This window comes from Papio anubis, chromosome X (assembly GCF_008728515.1).
Source record: "Papio anubis isolate 15944 chromosome X, Panubis1.0, whole genome shotgun sequence".
NCBI classification, from domain to species: domain Eukaryota; kingdom Metazoa; phylum Chordata; class Mammalia; order Primates; family Cercopithecidae; genus Papio; species Papio anubis.
Window position 1 is genome coordinate 42,934,985 of NC_044996.1, and position 12,635 is coordinate 42,947,619.

General features: G+C 40.0%; 1 protein-coding gene across 7 annotated transcripts in view; it reads left to right on the top strand.

Moving 5' to 3' along the window:
* CHRDL1 (chordin like 1) overlaps window positions 1–12,635 on the top strand; it is a 125,715-nt gene that overhangs the window by 73,577 nt on the left and 39,503 nt on the right. For 4 of the 7 annotated variants that reach the window (XM_009198119.3, XM_031660707.1, XM_003918140.4 and 1 more), the window contains exons 5-6: window positions 2,382–2,527; window positions 3,350–3,443. In XM_009198119.3, the coding sequence (XP_009196383.1) occupies window positions 2,382–2,527; window positions 3,350–3,443 (240 nt within the window). The remainder of the gene's footprint in view (window positions 1–2,381; window positions 2,528–3,349; window positions 3,444–12,635) is intronic. The other 3 variants (XM_009198121.3, XM_009198120.3, XM_031660708.1) reach the window with 1 other exon arrangement.

Genomic DNA, 12,635 nt, shown 5'->3' on the forward strand with positions numbered 1-12,635 from the left:
GGAGCTAAGGCTGTCTTTATAGGCAAAAGTAAGGAACTTTCTTTATATCCTGTAAAGGGTCATTAATAAGTAGTTAACACTCTAAGAGTGAATTGCTCAGAAATAGATGTTAGATCAATTTATATAGCGAAGTATAGAATTGAGTTAGTTACCCAAATCACTGAAGCCAAAGGAAGCGCATTGTCTGTTGTCTGGGTATTTTAGGCCACAACATTAGGGACAGCATAGCCTTCATGTTCTAGTGGTTTGGGTTTTGGTTTTTAATTAAATGGTCCCTTCCTTATTATAGGTTTAAAGTGATTGGCACTCTTTTTGATAGTGGCTATGAGAGAAGGTTCTAGAATCAGTCAGACATCAATTTGTATCTTAGTGCTGCCACTTGCAAGTTGTGTCACCTTGGGTAAGTCAACTGATTTCTTAAGCCTTAGTTTCCTCATCTGCAAAATGGGCATAATCATAATGTCTACATCAGAACATTATTAGTAAGAGCCAGTGAGATTGTGTATGTAAAAGCACTCACTCCTGCCTGGCACATAGCTAGGGCTTGATAAATGGTATCTATTATTGTATTATTATTATTATGGATGTTATTATTGTTAGCCTTATCATTTTCACTACATCCTGAGAATGATTTCATTCTTTTGTTTGTTTTGTTTTGTTTTATTTGAGATGGAGTCTCGCTGTGTCGCCCAGGCTGGAGTGCAGTGGCACAATCTCGGCTCACTGCAAGCTCCACCTCCTGAGTTCATGCCATTCTCCTGCATCAGCCTCCTGATTAGCTGGGACTACAGGCACTCACCACCATGCCTGGCTAATTTTCTGTATTTTTTAGTAGAGACAGGGTTTCACTGTGTTAGCCAGGATGGTCTCGATCTCCTGACCTCATGATCTGCTCGCCTTGGCCTCCCAAAGTGCTGGGATTACAGACGTGAGCCACCATGCCTGTTTTTTTAAACAGTTGTATTGAGGTACAACTTACCCACCATAAACTAGATTCATATTCCTTATAGTTTTGACTGATGGAAAGAAAGGATGGTTCAACTCTCTAAGCCCCTCCTTAATGAAACATACAGCTCCCCTGATTTCTCTCCTTCCACTGTCTCATGGCAGGCACTTTCCAAGCTCTGGTTCTATCTATTGTTGGTTTCAGTTCCTTTTTTCACCACTCACTAGCTTTGTGACTTCATATAATTCACATAACCTCAGCAACCCTATTTCCCTAAAATGAAAATGAAGGTAAGAATTTACCCTACTTGATTCACAGGGTTGTTATAAAGCTCCATTGTAATAATATATGTGAAATCTCTTTGTAAATGGTCTGCTGGGTTACTATAATTCACAAATATGAGTTTCAATAATATTCAAATGTCATATTGTGTGCTTCAGACATTAGATGCCTTGAGAGGTCCAGATTGTGGCTGGAGTTATTTAGAGAATGCTTCGTGGAGGAAAGGGGGCATAAGCTGAACCTTCAAGATCAGATAGGACTTCAATGGGTAGAAAAGAGTCGGGGAGTGGGCAGTCTTGGTGGAGGGATTAAAAATAAGCAAAACCACAGAGGCTGGAACAAATAGATAAGCACAAAAGTGATTTAAAATGTGGGTGGTGGCTGGGCGCCGTGGCTCACATCTATAATCCCAGCACTTTGGGAAGATGAGGCAGGTGGATCAATTGAGTTTGAGACCAGCCTGGTCAACATGGTGAAACCCCATCTCTACTACTACTAATACTAATAGTAACAAATAGCCAGGCATGGTGGCAGGCGCCTGTAGTCCCAGATACTTGGGAGGTTGAGGCACGAGAATCGCTTGAACCCAGGAGGCAAAGGTTGCAGTGAGCAGAGCTCGCACCATTCACTCCAACCTGGGCAACAGAGTGAGACTCAGTCTCTAAATAATAAATAAATAAATAAATGTTGGAGGGAATAAAGTTACCAGGGCAATTATAATAGATGGGTCCCCTTCTGAAGCAACCGGGGGAAAAGATTAAATAGAGGTAGCATGGACTCCTTCCTTTGAGGAAAGATAATATCTTATTCATCTAGGAATATTAGCTCCGTCTAGGCAGGGACCTTGTCCATGTTCTCTGATCCCTCTCTAACACATATTACAATTCCTGGCACATAGTAGGTGCTCAGTAAATGGTCAACAAATAAAAGAATGGATAGATGGTTGGATGGATGGATGGATGGATGGATAGATGGTAATGTCAGCTGCTATATTTGTCTGGCTATTTTAATGTTATTTAAAATCATTGGCCACTGGAGCAAGGACTGTCTTAAAACTCCCTCTATGTAGTACAGGTCCGTCTGCTGTTGGGATTTATGAAATTCTTTTCAATGATGCCAATACTCAGTGTAGTTTTTCTCCACCCTGTTCTAGAAGACTCCTTGCCCCCAGTGAACAATAAGGTGACCAGCAAGTCTTGCGAGTACAATGGGACAACTTACCAACATGGAGAGCTGTTCGTGGCTGAAGGGCTCTTTCAGAATCGGCAACCCAATCAATGCACCCAGTGCAGCTGTTCGGTAAGACCATACATCTTAACATTCCTGCCAGGCCCTACCCAAATACAAGAGCTTCCTCTGTATTTGTACTTCCATTTGTGCCTGCACTGTCAGGTGTTTGAATAAAACATGAGTTGCATTAAATCATAATCATAAATTTAGGAGAATTTCATTGTGGACTTGCTTTCCTAATGGCCTTCCAGGAACCCTTCTAGCCCTAGAAGAATATGCTTCTAAGAACTAAGAACAAGGTTTAAGGAATAACATTTGGAAGATAGAAATTTAGGAAATCAGGATTATTGCAAAGACAGATGTAATCACCAAGTAAATTTTATCCTCTCCCTTGCCTTGTGCAAGACTGAGCTGTGACCATCAGATCATCTTGTATAGTTTTGCATTATCCCAGAGAGCTTGTTCCTTTGGTTTGGAAGGGAGAGTCTAGTGAATATTACAAATGAAAGCTATGAAATAAATCTTCATTCCTTTAAACCCCCAATCCAGCTGGGGGACCAAGGATGCCATGAAAAGAGAAGAAAGAAACAAGACTATAATTGGTGGTTCAAAGGCTCAATGGCATCCCTGACAGACTACTTTGTACCACCTTAGACCATGATGCTCGACTAGGATTGCTAACTTTTCTGTGACTTAGTCTCTGGCATGGAGGAATTGTAGGAGAAAAAAAATAATGTGTAATAAAATGTAGGAAGTACCGAGAACTGACAATGGGAGAGCTGGGGGGAAGGACATGCCATGTTCTGAGTCCCTGCTCTATCTCAGGTATTAAGTGAAGCCTTTACACTTATCCTAGATGCTTCTGATCTTAATTCTATTTCTCCTTGGCAGGAGGGAAATGTGTATTGTGGTCTCAAGACTTGCCCCAAATTAACCTGTGCCTTCCCAGTCTCTGTTCCAGATTCCTGCTGCCGGGTATGCAGAGGTAGGTGTGTTATATCCCAAGAGCCCTGGGTGGTGCTATCCTGTGTAGTAGAATTCAGAAAAGAGGAAAATGCCTGTCCAGTGTCCTAGGGAAAGGTAATTTTTATGGTAGCCTTAGTTTTTAAAGGTAGTTTAATTAACAAAGGGAAAAAGTAATTAAAACATTGATTTTAAAGACCACAGTCTTAAAAAAAAAAAACAAAAAAACTGCACTGGATGGATTGCTGTGCTTCAGGGGAGGATGGGAGAGAGTCATCAAATGTGAAAGTGAATATATTTATTTCTCCATCCTTAATCCCTTCTAGCTTGGCCCTTAAATTATTGTATCATAAAACACAGACTATTTTCGTTCATAGCCTTAAAAGGAAGAGTGGACCTTGCAAAGAACTGATGTGGCCATTTTGAAGACTGTGCAGGGCAAATTTAGGTATATTTTTAAAACCCCATAATAAGATGGTGACAAACTCAATAAAAGCAAAAACAGAAAGCATTTTCTCAAATTATATTCAAAATTGAATTATCTTCTCACATCAGTCTTTTCTTCTTTAGGTGTATATATATATATAGGCACTAGTTTTTTTCTGTAGGTTCCTGGGATCAAATGTAATCGCCTTTAATTTCTCCTTTGTTACCTCTTCTCAAATTACCAAATCTGTCGGCAGTTATCTGTATCTCTCCCTTTTCCCACTTTCCCACTGGCAATATCCTAATTTTGTCCTCTTTCCTTCTGTCCAGTCAACATATTTTTTGACCATCTACTGTATGCTCAGCATTGTGCTAGAATTGGGGTATTTATATTGATAAATACAGTAGACATATAGGGTGGTGCTAGACCATATGGCATCTTTATGTGAGTTACAAAAAGGATTCCCTTACGTAAGATACTTTATTGCCATTTTTCAGAAAATCCCAAGGAATGCACCCCTGTAGCTGTGGCATCCTTTTGCAGTACACAACGTACACAACAATATATATATAGCATACATAGCAGCCAAGATACGTTCTTTGCTCTTATGGAACTCACCAGAAAAGACAAATAATAAGCAAACATGAAAATACAGACAATGTGAGTACTATGCAGAAAATAAACAAAGGACTGAGACAAAAAATAAGTAGTTTATTTAGATTGAGTTGTCGGGAAGGCCTCTCTGAGAAGGTGACATTTAAGCTGAGACCTGAAAGAAAAAAAGGAGTCATCCATGCAAAGAGCCCAAAGAAGAGCATTCCAAGTAGAGAGAAAGGAAAGTTCAAAGGCCCCAGGCAGGGAAGAGCTTAGAGCATTCAAAGAGCCTAAGGACCAGTGTGGCTGAAATGTAGTGACTGTGGTTGAAACTGGCATGGGATGAGGCTGGAGAGGTGACTAGAAGTTAGACCATGCGGGACTCTGAGGGCCATGGGAAGGATTTTGGATGCCCATTTTTAATGCATTGGGAAGCTATTGGAAGGTTGTGAGAAAGAGTATGAAGTGATCCAATTAACATATTATAAGATCTCACTGGCTACTGTGTCCAGACTAGATTGGAGGGAGGCAATAATGCAAGTGGAGAGACTAGCAAGATGGTTAGGGTAGTACTCTTTTCAGTGTGAGAAAACGAGTGCTTGGACTGGGAACACAGTAGTGGTTCAGAGTGGAGCCTTTGGAGCCAAACTGCCTTGGTTCTAATCCCAGCCTTGCTACTTTGTAGTTGGATGACTTTATTCAACCTTTCTACCAATCTTTAAAGTGAGGATAATGTTAGCTCCTACCTTCAAGATGTTTGTGAGATTTCAATGAGATAAGAGAAGGACCTGGCACAGTGTCTTGTATATACTGAGGACTCAATAATTAGAAGTGGACAAATTTGAAATATATTTGGAGCCTTGGTTCTCAACCATGGGTGCATATTGGAATTACCTTGGTAGACTTATACCAGATCAGGAGGAGGAGGAGGTGATTCAAATATGCAGCTAAGGTTGTGAACCACTGAGTTAGAGGAAAAAAATTATAGGATTTGCTGGTGGGGGATGCGTAGGTGACTCCTATATATTACTGCCATTTTAATCTTCCAAAAAGTGATCCATCACCGTGTTACACCCCTGTTCAAAAATTGTATTCCAACATCTATTTGGACTTACTATATGTCAGTCCCAGCTCTAAGCATTTTACAGATATGAACTCACTTAATCTCATGACAACCCTATGTGATGAGTACTGTTGTTCTCCCTGTTTTATGGATGAGGAAACTGAGGCAGAGAGAGGTTAAGAATCTTACCCAAGGTCAGGTAGCTAGTGAGTTGAGGAGCTAAATTTGAATCCTGGCAGCCTGGCTCCATATTTCAGGCTTTTAACCACAGTGTTCTGCCACTGAAAGGGATGACTCCCTGTTGCCGCTCAAATACATATCAAACCCCGACTCTGACAGTGAAGGCCTTTTGTGGTCTAACCTCAAGTTACCTTTATAGGTCAGTATTCTTCCATTCATGCACCTCAGGGCCCACTGCATTGTTCCTGGGCTCTCACCTTTTTACCTTTGCTCTGTCCTCTTCCACTCGATGTTTCTCACACTTTAGTGCACTTCAGAATTGCTCAGAAAACTTGTTGAAGTTCAGATTCCTGGATCACACCTGCAGAGAATCTGATTTAGTGGCCTTGGAGTGGGATCCAGGAATCTGCATTTAAGCAGATCCCATCATTCACTCTGATGCAGAATGGTAGTCTGTGGACTGTCACTTTGAGAAATCATTCCTGAGACCATGTAGGTAACTTGGGACAACCTGGAACCATGGTTTTTTGTTTTTTTTTTTTAATCTGAGTTTAGTGCACTTAAATTGAGCCTATTAAAATTCTGAAACCTCAGTGAACCAATGGAAAAGCAACCAATTTCAGTTTCTGATTGGTTAAAGCATCTAAGTCCAACCATATGGCAACCAGTTTGGGATGAATGAGTGGTGGCATTTCATGATAAGGAACTGTGAGAAAAAGGAGACAAAAGGGCTGCCTAAGTAACAACTGCACATGTACAGGTGGGATGGAGAAAATGTTTCCTCTTTCTGGAAAATTCTTTTTCTCCATCCCTGCCTGTGGAAATCCTGCTAGTCCTTCAAGACCTAGCACAAATGTAGCTTCCTCAGATTCTATTGCAGGCCGTCCTCAGGTCACATTTTGATAAGTAGTAGTTGGAAGGCCTTTCTTTTCTGCCTTCCCACTTCCGTCCCTAATTTCTCCACCCATAAATCCTGCTTATCCTTCAAAATCCAGTCTAAATGCCACTTCCACGAAACGTTTTTAAATCCTGCAAGCTAGAAATAAACCTGTCTCTACTCTAAGACTCCTCAGCACTTAACCTGTGCTTCACTGGGAGCATTTATCACCACGTCAACTTCTGTTTTTTGTTATTTGTGCGCATGTACTATCGTCCGTATCAATGCATAAACTCTTTAAGACAGATACTCTTTTTCATTTATCTTTATTTCCCCCACTGTGCCAAAGTAGGTGCTCTTTAAATGAATGCACACTAGATTGGAATGATTGCTAGAAATTTAGTCATGATTTGAATTAGGTGCTACCAAAAAAAAGAATATGGTTTTTGTGCATTTTTCCCCCTGAATTACTGATTGACTGTGGTAGATGGTGTTGACTATACACTGATTCCTGGTCAGTAGGAAATTACTTGGTCTCATTCCTGATCTCCAAGTTGTTGTTTTTCCCCCATACCACTTTAGGACACTACAGTTAACATTGCTTTTTGGAAGGACTGACCTTGTTTGGACTACCAGTGTATGCTCATCCCTTTTAATATGCTATTTGTACCAGCCCTCATAAGTCAATATGGATTTAGTTACAGCCTAATTTAACTTATGTTTTGGTAAGGCCCTGGATCTTTCCATATATGTTTCTCATAATGTGTGTGTGTGTATATGTCTGTACTACAGTGTAGCTATTACATTCCAGTCAAGAAAGATGGATATTTTGTTCCTCACCTCCTTTCTCATCTTTGCCCCAACTTAATTTCAGTGTGGCTCAAAAGAAAGAAAATCCATACTGAGCAGAGGTGTACATGTGGTTGCTAAGATAACCAGCTGGTCACTATAATCCAGCTGTTAGGCTGAGATTATTCCCTTTGGGGAAAAGGATATGTGGAATCTAAACTGAAAAACAATTGATAATAGAAAGGAAAGGCAACAGTGAAAAGACATGTCACTGCAACCTAGAGGCAATACAGTATAATGCAAAGGACAGAGGCTCTGAAGCCAGAAGGTCATAGATTTGACATTGCAGGGCTACCACCTACTAGTGCTGTTATCTCGGACAAACTATTTAACCACTCAAAGCCTTGGTTTTGTCAGGTATAAAAATGGAGATTAAGCTTAGTACCTATGAAATGGTTATGCAGATTAACTGAGATGGCATAGAGTGCTAGGAGAGGGCCTAATACAGAGTTAATTGGTTTATGAGTAATAATTATTATATTTTATATAGTAATTACTATATTTACCCTCGAGTTAAGTAGCATTGCACCTTCTCCTCTATCTCTGATAGTTTTGCCTTTTTAAAATTTAATCTCCAGACAGAATTTTAGTTCTAGTCCTTTTTGTGGTAACAGATCCTGGAACTAGCTATTTTCTCTACTGTTCTCTTGTTACAATTTAAATTTCTTTTCTTTTTTACGTCCTCAGAAGCAACAGATAAAAGCTAGTTATTACTGGCCATGTATTGTCCCTTTATGTACTCGATAATTCATTAAGTTCTTTCTTTGCAACCTCTTATCCAGCCTAAATGCACAATTTTCTTTCATCTTCCTTTATAAAGACTAAATCCTACACTTTCATAAAAATTGTTGTTCTTTCATTGCCTCCAGTTTCTTTGCATCTTTCAGCTGTATATAATGCGGTTGAAACTCCTTTGAAGTTCTAACTTTTGAGGCACCTAGTTATTTTTTTCCCATGGAAATGACGTTTTTACAACAATGTATCTTATATAAGCATATTACTCATACAGCAGGGAACCCAGACACCTCTCCCCTATGCTGGCCACCCTAACTGCAGACCAAATACTGAAGAAGAAATAATCTTTTGACTGCTGAACTTGCAAACCTTCATATAAAGGGCATTGAAATAGCCTTTCTGCACTGTCCCCAAACCCTAATGTGTGTCTTTCTTCCTGGGTCAGACAGCAATCCTAGGCATGGATTGAATCTCAGCCCTAGCCTCTGTTGGCTAGACATGTCTTTGAGGCTAGGATAGTCAAGAAGAGCGTTGGCACAATGTGTGTCATTGCTGGCACTTCAGCAAACCTCATTAGGACTGGAAGCACAGTGCAAACAGTCACTGGAACCTTAAGGGAAACTTTATCAGAAGAAAAAATCTCTTCAGAGATTATACTACTGCCACATCCTGGGAAGGCAGGCTTCAAACCCAAACCCACACCCAGCTTCCCTCCACCACTGATCATTTCTACTTCCTGTCTCCTGCTTATTTTGTCAAAGCAACAGGGAAGGCTATGTACTTGGACACTAGACAAGGGAAAGGTATTTGGGGTAGGTATTAACTGTATTGAAAGCCAAGTATGCATTTAGCAAATGGCATCTAAATGTAGCACGTACAATGTGCCAGACCATGTTCTAAGCACTTATGTGTGGAAGAGCTCACTTGATCCTTGCAAAAACAATAACAACTATTTATATCCCCATTCTACGGATGAGGAAGCTAAGGCAGAAAAGTTGAGTGATTTGTCCAAGGACAAATGGTAGTAAGTGGCAGAGCTAGAAATTTAACCTGGTCAGTCTGGCTCCAAAGCTTCAAGCTCCTAACTTCTATACTACCTTTTGGGACCCATTCATAGGAGTATGACAAGGATATCTCCTAGTACAGGGGAGTAAAGGGAAAGAGGGGACATGCATGGCACATTGTTATGTGCAGATACTCCTAAGAGAGTATCTTACCACACTTTCCATCTTTTCCCATCAAGGCCTTAACTTACCCTTCTCTCACTCTAGGCTTAAAGTGTAAATATCTTAAAGTGTCTTGAGTGTAAATATCTACTTTCTTTCATTCAGCAAACATTGTTAAGCAGTCACTAAGAGCCTGTCACTGCACCAGTGCTAGAGATACAATGGTGAACAAAAATGGACATGGAACCTGCCCTCATGGAGTTTTAGTGGGGAAGACAGACACCATATCATGATATAGGTAATTATAAAATTGTAACTGTGCCACATGCCACAAAGGAAAGGTGTTATAAAAGCTAATAATTGAGAGGGGTTGACCTAGTCAGGGAGGTGAAGGAAGACTTCTAAGACTGTCTCTCCAGCCTCAACTCACACCACATTCCTCCTTGTTCTCTGCACTCCAGGGTGAGGGAAGATTGGCTCAAAAATTAGGGAGATAACTGGTGGCAGTCATACACTTCTGGGATCTCCAACTTCTGATCTGACCATGAATCCAGCCCCTCCCCAAGGCTGTAGGTGTCCATAATGTTCTTTCTACATTATGCGTGATACATAATACCCTAATCTAGGAATTTTCTTTTACTCTTCTTTCTTTTGGCTGTTTCCTCTTTTTCAGAGACAGGGTCTCACTGTCACCCAGGCTGTAGTGCAGGCACAGTTATAGCTCATTGCAGCCTCAGCCTCCTGAGTAGCTGGGACTACAGGCCTGCACCACCATGCCTGGCTAATTTTTTTTCTTTTTTGTAGAGGCATGGTCTTGCTATGTTGCCCCAGGCTGGTCTCAAACTCCTGGTCACAAATGATGCTCCTGCCTCAGTCTCCCAAAGTGCCGGGATTACAGACATGAGCCACTGTGCCCAGCCTAGGAATTTTCTTCTTGAGAAACTACTTGATCATGCTACCATTTCTTACCATATTATTCAATCTAAATTTTTCATCTTGTTTTAAAGACCTTCTGTGAAACAGTCTGATCCTTCCTTAACCTACTTTCCAGCCTCATTTCTCTGACACCAACACACACATCTGCTTTAGGCTGGCTGGCTGATCTCTTTGTTCTGTTACATGCTATGTTTCTTCCTACCTTCCCTCCTGTTATGTGCTTCACTTACACTGTTACTTTTCACAAGCTTGGAATAGCCCCCCCTCCTCTTCTACCTATTCACATCCCACTCATCTTTCAAGGGTCCAGTTGAAGTTGCACCTCTTCTAATAGTTTTGCCTAATCACTCTAGTTCTCATTGATCTTCTTTGACCACCTTCAGGGCTTCATCTGGTTCATAGAGTTGAACATTCAAAAATATATTCTTGCACTGTTATTGCTTTGTGTCTTCCTGTTTCCCCAGCATAATATTAATCATATATCATGCTGACTGATTTATTTAAAACAAAGAGAGCCACAGTCACAAAAAGCTCTTGACAGCATTCCAAGTGCAGACGCAGTAGGGAGGGAGGAGAAATGGCCGAACTCACAATTTGCTCAACCCAACCCCATTCATCCAACATATGTCAAATGAGCCCAGGGAGAAAATGGAAGTCACTTTTTATGAAATTGTGATATTTCTGCTAACTCCTTCAAGGTAAATGAAACTGGAAGCAACTGTTTAAAAGTAATTAGTCAGTGTTCAAGATAACTGCCATTTTACCTAAGACACTTGATTTCTCTTTCCAAAAGAGCAGCAAAATTGCACCTCAGATCCCATCTCGGCTAGAATCCGGGATCTTCAGGGAAGTGGTATGTGAGGTACTTCATTGATTTTAAACATCATAAAAATTGACCAGATTTTTCAAAGTTTTCAAAATCAAAGAAAGCTGAAGAAAATAACAGCAAATCCAAATATAGATTCTTACAAATCAGTCTCAAGTTGTTTTTGTTTTGGCCCACATTTTCTGCAGAAACACCACCATCTCCTGGTCGTGATGATAGGAAAGAAACATTGTTAATGAGAAACACTACTTTAAAAAATGAAAATTCATCTTATATAACTGAAACCTTATGCCTGTTGATTAGCAACTGCCGACTTCCCCCTCCAAGGTGAACAAGTTCTATGGATCTGCAGTACAACATTGTGCGTATAGTTAACTATATAGTATTGTACACTTAAGTTTGTTAAAAGGGTAAATCTCATTAAGTGTCCTTACCACAATAAAATAAAAAAAATAAAATTAACTCAGTAATTTTTGAGTTTATATGTTCTCACCTAAACTTCAAAATACAGTCTGTCCTCTATATTCACTGGTTGCACATCCATGGATTCAACCAACTGCAGATAGAAAATAATTTTTAAAAACACGTTAACAGTAACAGTACAACAATTTTAAAAATACAAATTTTAGAAACCAATATAGTAAAATGACTATTTACATAGCATTTACATTGTATTACATTTTATAAGTAATCTAGAGATTATTTAAAGTATATGGGAGTATGTGTGTAGGTTATATGCAAACACTATGCCATTTTTTATCAGGGACTTGAGCATCCATGGATTTTGGTATCTAGGGGGTGGTCCTGGCACCAATTCCCCATGGATACTGAGGGACGACTGTGTATTGAGATACTCTGATCTTTTCATAGCTATCAAAGAGTCTCGCTGTCATTAGTAATACCTTTTCAAAAGTGAATCATTTATGTTCATGCGTATGGGATCATTTTAGAGATTTGCCATCCTCACCTACCACTCCTCATCTTCTAAATCCCAACTGGATCTCCTTCCATGGAAACATTCCAGATTATTTTTGCTTTCTCTCCATCTCTTGTGCTCAAAATTCATCCCCATGTGCTTGCTGACTGTCCCAGGACCCCGTCCCTCAGAGGTCATCATGTTCCTTCTTGGCATGTTTCTTATGTCTAGAATATTTCTTCTTGAATAGAAAGTCATTCAGACAGTGGATGGGAAAGCGTTGACTTTCATATTGAGTTTAACAAATTAGTAGCAGTGATTCCTAATCGGCCATCTGCAATGTCCTGTCAGGGTCACTAATACCCCTTTCTGTTTCTGGGATTGGAGGACTTTTGTGTGTGTATATGAATCTGTTTCTACAATAAAAATAAGGAATTCCGAGTGAAGCATTTCAGAGCAATTATTTCTTCATGAGTGGTTAAAGCCACTCTTTCTTCAGTCTTATTCTTTCTAACTCCATCAGGGAATTCCATAGCTGCCCAGAAACATCATTGGATGTGCCCATTACTCACATTAGAATAGTCTTTGTGAGCTTAGACTCCAACAATTTATAGAAATCACCCTGATTTGTTGACTGACAGTGCA